Raw genomic sequence first — 12500 nt, forward strand, 5'->3', positions numbered from 1 at the left:
TCTTGTTCTTATACTCTCCTTTTTTTTTTTGTCTCCTTTTTATTCTCTCCTTTTTTTTTTGTCTCCTTTTTATTCTCTCCTTTTTATGTTGTCTTTTTTTATTGTCTCCTTTTTAGTCGCTTTTTTTTCTTTGTGTCTCCTTTTGTGTGTCTCCTTTTTTGTCTCTTTTTTTGTCTCTTTTTTTCCTTTTGTCTCCTTTTTGTCTCTTTTTCTTCTATTGTTTTTTGCTTTTGTTGTCGTCTGCATGCATTGCTCCCTCTAATAATTCCCTTTATTTGCTGCTGCTGCTGCTACTACTCTTGCTGCTGCTGTTGCTGCTGCTGTTGCTGCTGCTGCTGCTGCTACAGGCCGAGGGCAAGATGACCCCACCAGAGCACACGAGTTCTGTTCCTGGTAAGAAATATAAACAAATATAATTATTATATTTATTTATATTTATTTATATTTATTTATATAATAATATATATTTATATACGTATATGTTTATCTATTTAATAATATATGTATATTTGTATATCTGTATCCTGTTGTGTATATTTAGCTAAAAAAACACCAAATAAACAAAAAAATTAGACAATTAATAATAAAATATAATAGTAAATAAAAATAAATAATAATTAATAAATAATAATAATAAATAATAATAATATAAATATATTTGAATATTTTATTGATCGTATATAACATCTTATAGGGTATATTTAGCTAATAATACTACTAAATAGTACTAATAAAAAAAAACAATAAAAATAACCAATTAGGAGTAAAAATAATAGTGAATAAAATTAGCTAAAAATAATTAAAAAGCATTAGTAAATATATAAATATATTTATAAATAAATATATATATTTTTTGTATATTTACAAGTATTTTTGTACCTAATTACCTGTTGTTGGGTATATTTAGGTAATAAAAAAGCAAAATAAACACAATCTAATTAGACACTTAATATTAAATAATAAAAATGAATAAAATTGGCTAAAAATAATAAAAAAAGGTTAGTAATTATATGCATATATTTATTTATAAATATATTTTTTCTTATATATTTACAGGTGTATATTTTGACCGTATTACCTCTTATTGGGCATATTTAGCTAATAAAAACAACAAATAATACAGATAAAAATAGCTAATTAATAATAAAGAGCAATAATAGATAAAAATAGATAAAAATAGCTAATAAATAGTAGTAAATATATGCATATATATGTATATACAGGTGTATATTTTGACCGTATTACGGTGTTGTTGGGTATATTTAGCTAATAAAAACAGAAAATAAGCAAAAACTAATTAGACAATTAGTATTAAATAATAAAGGTGAATAAGATGACATAAAAATAATAAGAAATGGTTAGTAAATATATGCATATATTTATATATAAATATATATATTCTTATGTATTTATAGGTGTATATTTTGACCGTATTACCTCCTGCTGGATTTGTTTGTCTTCTCCACTCAATTCGAAATCCTTTAGCGCAGAATTTCATGGATTCGAAAATTCAAAAATTCTCGCTGAAAAATTTGCACTGCAGCAGAAGCAGCAGAAAAAAAATAAGCAGCAGCAGATGCTGCTGCAGCTACAGCAGCACGAGAAACAGCAACAGCAGCACGAGTAGTAACAATACCAGCAATAGTAGTAGCAGCAGCAGGAGAAGGACGAATAATTGTAACACGAAGACTGTACCATCTGCTGAACCCTGATGTGTCCAGCATATGAAACAGCAGCAGCAGCAACAACAGCAGCAATAGCAGCAGCAGCAGCAGCAGCAGCAGCAGCATAGCTGCAATCGCTGCTTCGGCTGGTAATGCTGCACAGGGGCAAAATATGCTCCCCTAGCAACAAAGTATTCTGTGTCTTCTATTGCTGCTTTTGCTGCTGCTGCTGCTGTTAGCAACGACTCCCTACTGCCTATGAAAGGAAAGCGCTGCCTTCTCAGGGATAGTGCAGCAGCAGCAAGTGCAGCAGCAGCAGCAGCAGCAGCAGCAACGGCAGCACCAGTTTGGTTTTTGTTTTTTTAATGTTTTATTCGTGCCTTCATGCACTACAAGATGCAGCAGAACGCTGCTGCTGCATCTGCTGCTGCTGTGCTGCTGCATCTGCTGCTAGCACTACAGCTATTTGCGCCTTAGCTGCCGTTGCTGCTTCTCATTAGCATTGCTGCTGCTGCTGCATCTACTGCTGCATTTGCTGCTGCTTTAGTGGGTCCTGCTTGCTGCTGCTGCTTCTAACGTCTATCTGCTGCTGTTTGCTGCTATTTGCTGCTGCACTTCTCCCGTCCCAGTGCTAGGGTTCCAGTCATTTAGCTGCTGCTGCACCTAGCTGCTGCACCTAGCTGCTGCAGCAGTGGCTAGCAGCAGCAGCGGCAGCTAGGCGTTGCGGATCGGGGCGCGACACTCAACTGCATGCACAGCAAATCAGCGCCATGTATCAAAGGGCAGCAGCAGCAGCAGAACAGCAGCAGCAGCAACGCAGCACGGCCAGCAGAGCAGCAGCAGCAACGCAGCACCGCCACCACCACAGCAGCAGAAACGCAACAGCGACAGCAACAGCAGCAGCACAGCAGCTGCTACAGCACAGCCCCCAGCCTATCGTTATTTTTGCAACTTTCTGTGGGTGTCCTCGGGAGCCTCCACAGGAGCAACAGCAGCAGCAGCAACACGAACAGCAGCACCAGCAGCGATAGCAGCAACAGCAGCAGTAGAAGCAGCAACCAAGCTGCTGCGCTGCTAGTGAGGTTCCTCTGTTGCATGCGTTTAGACTATGTAACAGCCAACACCGGCACTCCTGGTCCCTCTGCTGCAGCCACCGGTGTGGCAGCAGCAGCAGCAACAGCAGCAACAACAGCAGCAACAGCAGCGACAGCAGCAGCAACTAAGTGTATTTTATTATTTCTTTGTAATACAAAGGCAACCTCTACAATGGGAAAGACAATGCGCTGCTACTAAACTGCTTCTCTGTTGCAGCAGCAGCAGCAACAGCAGTTGCAGCAGCAGCAGCAGCTGCTGCTGCTGCTGCATTTGCAGCAATTGTCTGTCAAATAGTGCTTAACGAGATGCCTATACACCGCAGCAGCTCAGTTAACTGCAGCAGCGCCTCTTAGGATGGTGTTGCAGTAGCTGCTGCCCCTGCTACACGCAGCACAGGGGCAGCAGCAGCTGCAACAGCAACAGCAGCAGCTGCTGCTGCTGCTGTTGCCGCTGCTGCTGCCGCTGCTGCTGCTGCTGCCGCTGCTGCTTCTGACTACACCTTGCATTCAAAGTAGAAGAAAAACAAAAAGAAAATAAAATTCTTTTTTTGTCTCTTAATATAACTCTAAGGGGGGCAGCCGAATTGCCCCCCTGTGCTGCTGCTGTTGCTGCTGCTGCTGCTGCTGTTGCTGTTGCTGTTGCTGCTGCCAGTGAGTGGCGCTGGTACTGCTGCTGCTGCTGCTGCTGCTGTTGCTGCTGCTGCTGCTGCTGCTGTGTTACTGCTGCTGCTGCTGCTCCTCCTGACGCTGCAGTGTGTCTATAACAATAGCAAACTAATACCCTCAATATGCTGCAGCAACAGCAGCAAAGTCTGTTTTACGAACAGTATAGTGAGTGCTCTGTCGTCGATGCTGCTGCTGCTGCTGCTGCTGCAGCTGCAGCAGCAGCAGCTGCTGCTGCTGCCATCGACGCTGCTGCTGCTGCTGCAGCACGAGCATAAAATCAACAACTAAAACGCAAAATGAATTAAAAACTAAATAAGAAAGACGCTAACTTTGCAGCAGCAGCTCGTGCTGCAGCAGTTGCAATGCTGTTGCTGCTGCTACTGTTGCTGCTGCTGCTGCTGCTGCTGCTGCTGCTGCTGCTGCTGCTGCTGCTGCTGCTGCTGCTACCAAGTGTCAGAAGAAACCGTCTTATTGAATTCCTTTAAAACAACAAATGCTTTTATAAACAATAAAAATAAAGAAGGTAGAAGCGCAAGCAAGGTACGTGCGTTTCCTGTTGCTGCAGCAGCTGCTGCTGTGCAGCAGCAGCAGCAGCAGCAGCAACAGCAGCAGCAGCAGCAGCAGCAGCAGCAGCAGCAGCAGCAGCAGCAGCGCAGCAGCAGCAGCAGCAGCAGCAGCAGCAGCAGTGCCAACTGCTTTGCAGTTCGCAAAAGAAAACGTCTCTCAATTTGCTTCAGTTGCTGCAGCAGCAGCAGCAACATAAAACCACATTTGCTTCTCCCAATTGAAGCATAAGGGGATGTGCCGGGGGCCTCCTCCCTCCCTTCGCAGCAGCAGCAGCAGCAGCAGCAGCAGCAGCAGCAGCGCCGGAGCGGCACTGGCCACACCGCAAAGGAGAGAGCTCTTTAGCTTCTTGAGTTCCTTTTATCTGCTGCTGTGTCTGCTGCTGCTTCACTTCTGAGGTGTACATACACCCGAGTTTGTGCAGCAAAGCCTCATCAGGTAGCTTGCAGCAGCAGCAAGCAGCAGCAGCAGCAGCAACAGCAAGCAGCAGCAGCAGCAGCAGCAGCAGCAAGCAGCAGCAGCAGCAGCAAGCAGCAGCAGCAGCAGCAACAACAGCAGCAGCAGCAAACAGCAGCAGCAAGAACGGAATCAAGCAGCATGTAAGTGGCGTCAGCAACTTACTTTGAGCTGCTGCTACTCTTCCTGCTACCGTTACTGCGTCTGTATACTATACTGCAGCAGCAGCAGCAGCTGCTGCTGCTGCAGCTGCTGCTGCTGCAGCTGCTGCTGCTACAGCTGCTGCAGTTGCTGCTGCTCCCCTTTAGGTCCTTCGCTATTCATTGTTAAGATCTCCAGCTTAACCGAATCCTCTGTTATCACTGCAGCAGCAGCAAAACTCTGCCAGCAGCAGCAGCTGCTGCTGCTGCTGCAGCATAACAAGAAGAACTGTCTGCAGCAAAGAGTGAGGAAGCACAAGGCAGTAGTCACTGCTGCGCCCTATAGGCTAGTGCTTCTGCTGCTGCTGCTGCTCCTGCCGCTGCTACCATTGCTGCAGACACAAGTCAGTCGGCTGCAGCAGCGGAAGCAGCAGCAGCAGCACTGGCAGTAACACTCGTAGCAGCAGCAGTAGCAGCAGCACATCTATTACAGCTTCCTGTGTCTGCTGCTGCTGCAGTAATACCCTCATTACTGCCGTCAGCAGCAAGTAAAGCAGCAGCAGCTGCTGCAGAAGCTGCAACAGAACCAGCAGCAGCAGCTGCAGCAGCTGCAGTAGCAGCTGCTGCTGCTGCAGCTGCAGCAGAAGCAGCAGCGGGGGAACACTGCAGCATGTCGTGTATTCGGTGCCCGCGAGTTTGCGGCAGCCGCACTGTCTGTACCACAGCAGCAGCAGCAGCAGCAACAGCAGCAGCAGCAGCAGACAGCAAGTCAGCCTTTACTTGCAAGATGCTCTTATCAGGCGACTGCGCACGTGTAGCAGCAGATGCTGCAGCAGCAGCAGCAGCAGCAAAGTGTTGCAGTCCAGCAGCAGCACCTGCTTCCCCAACATCAGCAGGAGCAGAAGCAGCAGCAGCAGCAGCAGCAGACGCAGCAGAGAATCCACGCAGCAGCCCTCTGTCTCTTAGCGCAGACAGCAGCAGCCGCAGTGACACCGACGCTGCAGCAACAGAAGCAACAGAAGCAGACGCAGCAGCAGCAGCAGCAGCAGCAGCAGCAGCGGGGGAAGCAGCAGCTAGCGAGGTGGACCAGATGGAGTGTGACGGGCCTTCTTCTTGCTGCCAGCTGCAGCAGGATCCTGCTGCTGCCGTTGCAGCATCGCCGCAGCAGCAAAGCCCAACAGCAGACGATGCTGCAGTAGACAGTGCAGCAGCAGCAGCAGCAGCTGTTGCTGCTGCTGCTGATGGCGAACCGCTCCTTAACGAGGCAAAGGCAGCAGCACTGCATAGAACGCCGCTGCCAGATGCAGCAGCAGAAGCAGCAGCAGCAGAGCAGCTTGCTGCTTCTGCTATTGCTGCACTACCTTCTCAGCGAGGCACCTCCGCAGTGCGCAGCAGCAGCGGCAGCAGCAGCAACAGGAACACGAGCAGCAGCAGCAGCAGCAGCAGCAGCGCTGCTTCATTGGCATCTTTGTTGTCGTTGCCGTTGCCTGCTGCTGGTGAGGATTCATATTTGCAGCAGCAGGAGCAGCAGGAGCAGCAGCAGCAGGAGCAGCAGGACGATGATCCCCAGCATGCACTCGCATTGCAGCAGCAGCTGCTGCAGCAGCTCAAGCACCACACAGAGACTTTGCGGCTGCTGCAGCAGCAGCAGCACATTGTAAGTGGGCAAGAGGGTAGGAGAGGAGTACCAGAAGCAGACGCTGCTGCTGCAGCAGCAGCAGCAGCAGCAAATGCAGCAGCAGCATATGACGGGCAGCTGTCCCCCATAGCAGAAGCAACAGCAGCAGCAGCTGCTGCTGCAGCTGATGCTTGTGGTCATGATCCTTCTTGTTCTGCTGCAGCAAAGAAAGAGGCGGAAGTTGACGATGCAGCGGAAGCAGCAGCTCCTGCTGCTGCTGCTGCCGCTGCAGTAACTCTACTGCAGCAGCAGCAGCAGCAGCAGCAGGAGCGAGCCAATGCGACAGGGGCTCCCTCGTCCAGCATTGCTGCTGCAGTATCAGGCCTGCAGCAGCTGCTGCAGCAGCACTTGCTGCTGTTGCAGCAGCTGCTTACCCATGGTCAGCAGCAGCAGCCTGGTGTTGCTGCTGCTGACAGCGGCAAGGGTGAGGAGGCTCTGCATGCTCTCAGGGAGCAGCTGCAGCAGCAGCTTTTGCTGCTGCAGCAGCAGCAACGCGTTCTTGTTCAGCTGCAGCAGCAAAAGGAACCTCTACAGGACGAGGAAGAGCAGCAGCAGCAGCAGGAGGCGTCAGAAAGAAGCAGTGCTGCTGCTGGTGGTGCAGCAACAGCAGCAGCAGGTCCTTCCGTGTCTGCCTTCCCATCCTATGGGCCTGGCAGTGCCTCCCGTGTGTCTGAGTTGCTGCAGCAGCAGCTGCAGCTGCAGCTACGGCAGCAGCAGCAGCAGCAGCAAGAGGGACATAAGTATGAAGGCCAGAGCAGCAACAGCAGCAGCAGCAGCTACAGCGTTGATTGGGGTCAGCCGCAGTCAGCAGCAAGACCATTAAGCAGCAGTGCAGCAGCTGGTGTATCATCACCGACAACAGCAGCAGCAGCAGCAGCAGCAGCAGAGTCTCTTGCTGCTGCTGCTGCTCTCCCTGATGGGCTGCTGGGGGCCCCCCCTGCAGCTCTCTTAGAGTCAGCAAGAGGTCGTCTATACTGGAGCAGCAGCCGCTGCAGATGGGTACTAGATTGGTGGGCCCCTCGACAGCAGCAGCAGAACGAGCAGCAGCAGCAGCAGCAGCAGCAAGACGACACAGGTTCATGTTCATCCGGTGTCAGTGGTTCCCTTCTTGGCGGCAGCAGCAGCATAATAAGCACGAACAGTAACAGCAGCAACAGTATAAACAGTAACAACAGTAGTAGTAGTAGCAGCAGCAGCAGCAACCAGCAGCAGCAGCAGCAGCGGCAGCAAAAAACATTTGCATGCAGGGCCTACTGCTCTGTACCTACACCTATTGTTGCTCATATGTTCTTACAGAGGGCAGTCCTCCATGGTAGGGAGGCAGCAGAGCATTGGTTTAGGGAGGTAACATTAAGAGAGCAGCAGCAGACTGCATGCAACAGCAACAGCAGCAGTAGCAGCAGCAGCAGCAGCGGCAGCGGCAGCGGCGGAGGCAGCAGCAGGAAGGAGCAGCAGCAACAACAGCAACAGCAACAGCAACAGGCGTTGCTGCAGCAGATACAAGCGCAGCAGCAAACTCACACGCAAAATGAACCGCCTAGTAACTCCCAACAACCGACTGCAGCAGCAGCAGCAGCTGCTGCTGCTGCTGCTGGAGGGCAGCAACACTCTTCACTGCAGCAGCAACAGCAACACCAGCTGTTGCTGCAGCAACAGCTGCAGCAACAGTTGCAACAGCAGCTTCTACTCCAACAGCAACATCAGCAACAGTCCCCATTGTCAGCCGCACTGCAGCAGCAGCAGCAGCAGCAGCAGCAGCAGGGAGCAGCATCTTCACAGAAGCATCAGCTGCATACAACCTTGCTGCAGCGGCAGTTACAGCAGCAGCTGCTGCAGCAACAGGCGCTGCAGCAGCTGCAGCAGCAGCTGCTGCGTCAGAAGCAGCACCTTGAACAGAACAGTCAGAGAGGCAGCACATCAGCCAGCCCAGGGCGTGCTGCAGCAGCAGCAACAGCAGCAACAGCAGCAACAGCAACGGAGAAGTGTAGCGGTCTACCTGGTGATTCAGAAACACCCGCTAGCACCTGCAGCAGCTTAGGGGATGAGGATCCTCTGGGCAGTAGCAGCAGCAGCAGTAACGGCAACGGCAACGGCAGCAGCAGCAACAGCAGCAGCAGCGGTCTTCATAGAGGTGTATATAATACTAGGGGGACCAAAAGGAAGCAGGCTCCTGCTGCTGCTGCTGCAGCAGCAGCAGGAGCAGCAGGATCCGCAGCTGGTGTTGGCGCATCTTCTGTAATGCAGCAACTGAAGACAGAGCAGCAGCAGCAGCAGCAGCAAGCAGCAGCAGCAGCAGCCGCCGCCGCCGCCGCAGCAGCAGCAGTGCTTCTGGATGGCGAGGCATCTGGGGATGTATCGAGTAACAACAACAACAGCAGCAGCAGCAGCAGCAGCAGCAGCAGTAGCAGCAGAGGTCGTAGGAGAGCAGCAGCAGAAGGTTTATTGCCAGTCTTACGACGTCGTCGTACATCAGATGCATCTGCTGCAGATAGTGGCAGCTGTAGTGACGAAGCAGCAGGAGGAGGAGGAGGAGGAGCAGCAGCTGCAGCACAATCATCATCATCATCATCAGCAGCAACAACAACAACAGCAGCAGCAGCAGCAACAACAACAAATACATTAGATGTTGCTGCTGCATCTCTCTCCCTGCAGCATCATCTTGATTATCCCAACAGCAGCAATAGTAATCTTCTTCTCTTAGACAATCCAACAACAACAACAACCTTGACAAATACAACAATCCCTCCCCCTCTCCCTCCCCCTACCACTACCAGCAGCAGCAATAGCAGCAGCAGCAGCAGCAGCAGCAGCAGCAGCAGCAGCAGCACACAACGTGGACGTAGTAGTATAGTTCGGTATGAAAAAGATAGAGGGAGATGGGTTGCAGACTTTTATACATTTGATGGAAAAAGAAGACAGAAATGTTTTCATTGTAATTATTATGGTCATAAAGCTGCTGCTGTTGCACAGGTTAGTAGATACTTTTTTTTTTATTATATTGCTGCTGCTGCTGCTGCTGCTGCTGCTGTTGCTGCTGTTGCTGTTGTTGTTTATACATTTAATGGAAAAAGAAGACAGAAATGTTTTCATTGTAATTATTATGGTCATAAAGCTGCTGCTGTTGCACAGGTTAGATATACTATATTGATTGCTGCTGCTGCTGCTGCTGCTGCTGTTGTTGCTGCTGTTGTTGCTGCTGCTGTTGCTGTTGTTGTTTATACATTTGATGGAAAAAGAAGACAAAAATGTTTTCATTGTAATTATTATGGTCATAAAGCTGCTGCTGTTGCACAGGTTAGCTGCTGCTGTAGCTGCTGCTGTTGTTGCTGCTGTTGTTGCTGCTGTTGTTCTTGTTTATACATTTGATGGAAAAAGAAGACAAAAATGTTTTCTTTGTTAATTATTATGGTCATAAAGCTGCTGCTGTTGCACAGGTTAGATACTTTTCTTTTTTTCTTCTTTTTTTCTTTGTTGCTGCTCTTGTTGTTGTTTTTGTTGCTGCTGCTGCTGTTAATGCTGCTTATGGTTATGGTGGTGGTTATGGGGATTGGTTTGCTGTTTATTGTGTTAGTTTATTGCTGGTATTATATTAGGTATTAGGTTGCTGCTGCTGCTGCTGCTGTTGTTGTTGGACCTGCTGCTGCTGCTGCTGCTGTTTTTTTTTTGTGCTGCAGATATATTTGCATGTAGCTGTACAGAATGGTAAGGAAGCAGCAGAGACATGGCTGCGTCGTTTCTTAGAGGGGCAGGAGGCCTTACCTGTTGAGTTGCTGAGGACGCTGCAGCAGCAGCAGCAGCAGCAACAACAACAACAACAACAGCAACAGCAACTAACAGGACCATCCGCATCCCTACATCCACGACTGCAGCAGCAGCAGCAGCAGCAGCAACGTGTCCGATCTGGTGCTGTTGGTGTTGTTAATACGTAAAGTTATTTTAGCAGTTGCAGCAGCTGTTGCTGCTGTTGCTGCAGCAGTTGCTGCACTTGCTGCAGTTGTCGCGGCTGATGCAGCATACATGCTACTGCTGCAGCACTTGCTGCTGCTGCTGCTGCAGCAGCAGCAGCAGCAGGAACCGTCAAATATATTTCTATGGAGGGGTTTTCTCTTAGGAGCAACAGGTCTCCTTTGCTGTCACTTGTATACCCGTTTTGCTGCATGCACAGCAGCAGCGTCGGTGATGAGTGTGCTGCTGCTGCTGCAAATGCAACAGCAACAACAGCAGCAGCAGCAGCAGCAGCAGCAGCAGCAGCGCATGCAGCAGCAGCAGCTGCCGCTGCAGATTTACCCCATTTATTCAAACAGTTTGGTGTCTGTCATCCGCGTCCTCTTTAATGTATTCGAGTCAACTGCAGCAGCAGCAGCAGCAGCAGCTCAGCAGCAGCACCAGCTGCTGCTGCTGCCTGCTGCTGCTGTTTGCTGTTGATCATGCTGCTCCTGCGCCTGCACCTGCTGCTGCTTCTGCTGCTGCTTCTGCTTCTGCTGCTGTTGCTGCTACTGTTGCTGTTAGTGTTACTGCTTCTGCTGCTGTTGCTGCTGTTGTTGTTAGTGTTACTGTTGCTGCTGCTTTTGCTGCTGTTGCTGCTGCTGGTACTGATAAAAAGGTAGACAGCAGCAAGACATACGAGGAGACAGGCAAAGGAGACAATTTAGTTAATTAATTAATTAATTAATTAATTAATTTATTTATTTATTTATATTAAATAAATAAAGTTATAAAAGGTTAACAGACACAAAAGAGAACAAAACAAGCAGATGCAGGTCACGGACTGCTTCTGCTGCTGCTGCTGTGTCTGCTGCTGCTGCTATCTTCTGCTGCTGCTGCTGCTATCTGTGCAGCAGCTGCTGTTGCTGCTACTAATTATTGTTGCTGCTGCTGTTGTTGCTGTTGCTGCTGCTGCTATGATGTGCCTATGCACTCGCCTTATGGCGGGAGCAGACGCCTACAATATTGACTACTTTGTCATTGCTGCTGCTGCTGCTGCTGCTGCTGCACTAGCTGCAGCTGCTGCTGCTGGTGTTGTTGTTGCTGCTGCTGCTGCATCTCAGCAGTTGCATGCAACTTTACGTCTAATATCTACACAACTTCTTACTCGGTATGCTGGCCGTGTACCTTCAAAGGCAGCAGCACCGCCTGCTGCTGCTGCTGCTGCTGCTGCTGCTGTTGCTGCTGCTGTTGCTGCTGCTAATTGTGACGGATAAGGCACAACAGGGTAACCATTCATAGGTTGCTTCCATAGCTCATATGTTGGGGTGTATGTTGCTGCTGTTGCTGCTGTTGCTGCTGCTGCTGTTGGGCCCTTGCATGCACCTGCCTGCAGCAGGCCGCAGCAACTGCTTTCTCTGCAGCAGGGGCTGCTGCATCTGCTGCTGCTGCTGCTGCCTTGCGCATGCATTGCGTGCAGATCCGGATGCAGCAGCAAGGGCTGCGATATGCTGCTGCTGCTGCTGCTGCTAGGAGCAGCAGACAAGTGTTGCTGTCTATACACCCGAATGGATTGTACACTAGGCAGCACGTAATACTGCTGCTGCTGCTTCTGCTGCTGCTGCTTCTGCTGTTGCTTATTCGCATCCAGCTTCTGCTGCTGCTGCTGCCGCTCCGGCAGGTAAAGAAGCTTTGTGAAGCTTTGCTGCCGCTGCTGCTGCTGCTGCTGCTGCTGCTGATTGCGTTGCCGTCTTAGGTACGTATGCTTGAATGGGGCATAGAACTGCTGCTGCATCAGCGTCTGCTTCTGCTGCTGCTGCTGTTGTTGCTGCTGCTGCTGCAATTCTTGAAGCTTGTCCTTCTGCGGCTGCTCCTGCTGCTGCAGCACGGGCTTCTGTACTGCAGAAGGGCCAGTTGGGTAGTTGCTACTGCTGCTGCTGCTACTGCTGCTGCTGCTGCTGCTACTGCTGCTGCTGCTGCTGCTGTCGTTATTGTCTGCTGCATCGCTAACAGTCGCGATTCTAAACTCACTGAGGGAAGTATCTTCAGTGCGTCGTGTTGCTGCTGCTGCTGCTGCTGCTGCTGCTGCTGCTGCTTCGGCTGCTGCTGCTGCTGTTGCCGCTTCTCCCTCCTTTACGACGCTGTGGAAGCAAGTTAACTGTGAATAGCTTGCTGCAGCATTTGCTGCGCTGCTGCACCGTTTGCTGCTGCTGCTGCTGCTGCTGCTGCTTTGCAGAAGCTGAGGGATTGTAATAGTCACATTACTTGTGCTCCTTGCTGCTGCTCTATGCTGCTGCTGCTGCTGTTGCTGCTG

General features: G+C 50.0%; 2 protein-coding genes across 2 annotated transcripts in view; one reads left to right on the forward strand and one right to left on the reverse strand.

Moving 5' to 3' along the window:
• Window positions 1-5371: 5371 nt before the first annotated feature.
• On the forward strand, window positions 5372-10191 carry EMWEY_00010400 (hypothetical protein, conserved; the record flags this gene model as incomplete). Its single annotated transcript, XM_013478829.1, has 2 exons — window positions 5372-9232; window positions 9937-10191. The coding sequence occupies 2 exons, from the start codon at window positions 5372-5374 to the stop codon at window positions 10189-10191; spliced, it is 4116 nt and encodes a 1371-aa protein (XP_013334283.1).
• A 496-nt stretch (window positions 10192-10687) lies between these two features.
• The window catches only part of EMWEY_00010410 (hypothetical protein), a gene marked incomplete at both ends in the record, with an annotated part of 3436 nt that continues 1623 nt past the window's right edge, over window positions 10688-12500 (reverse strand). Inside the window, 2 exons of the mRNA XM_013478830.1 lie at window positions 10688-10854; window positions 11330-12500. The exon at window positions 11330-12500 is cut by the window's right edge and continues 1623 nt beyond it. Of these exons, the coding sequence (XP_013334284.1) occupies window positions 10688-10854; window positions 11330-12500 (1338 nt within the window). The remainder of the gene's footprint in view (window positions 10855-11329) is intronic.

This window comes from Eimeria maxima, genomic scaffold, assembly GCF_000499605.1.
Source record: "Eimeria maxima Weybridge genomic scaffold, Emw_scaff70, whole genome shotgun sequence".
Taxonomy (NCBI): domain Eukaryota; phylum Apicomplexa; class Conoidasida; order Eucoccidiorida; family Eimeriidae; genus Eimeria; species Eimeria maxima.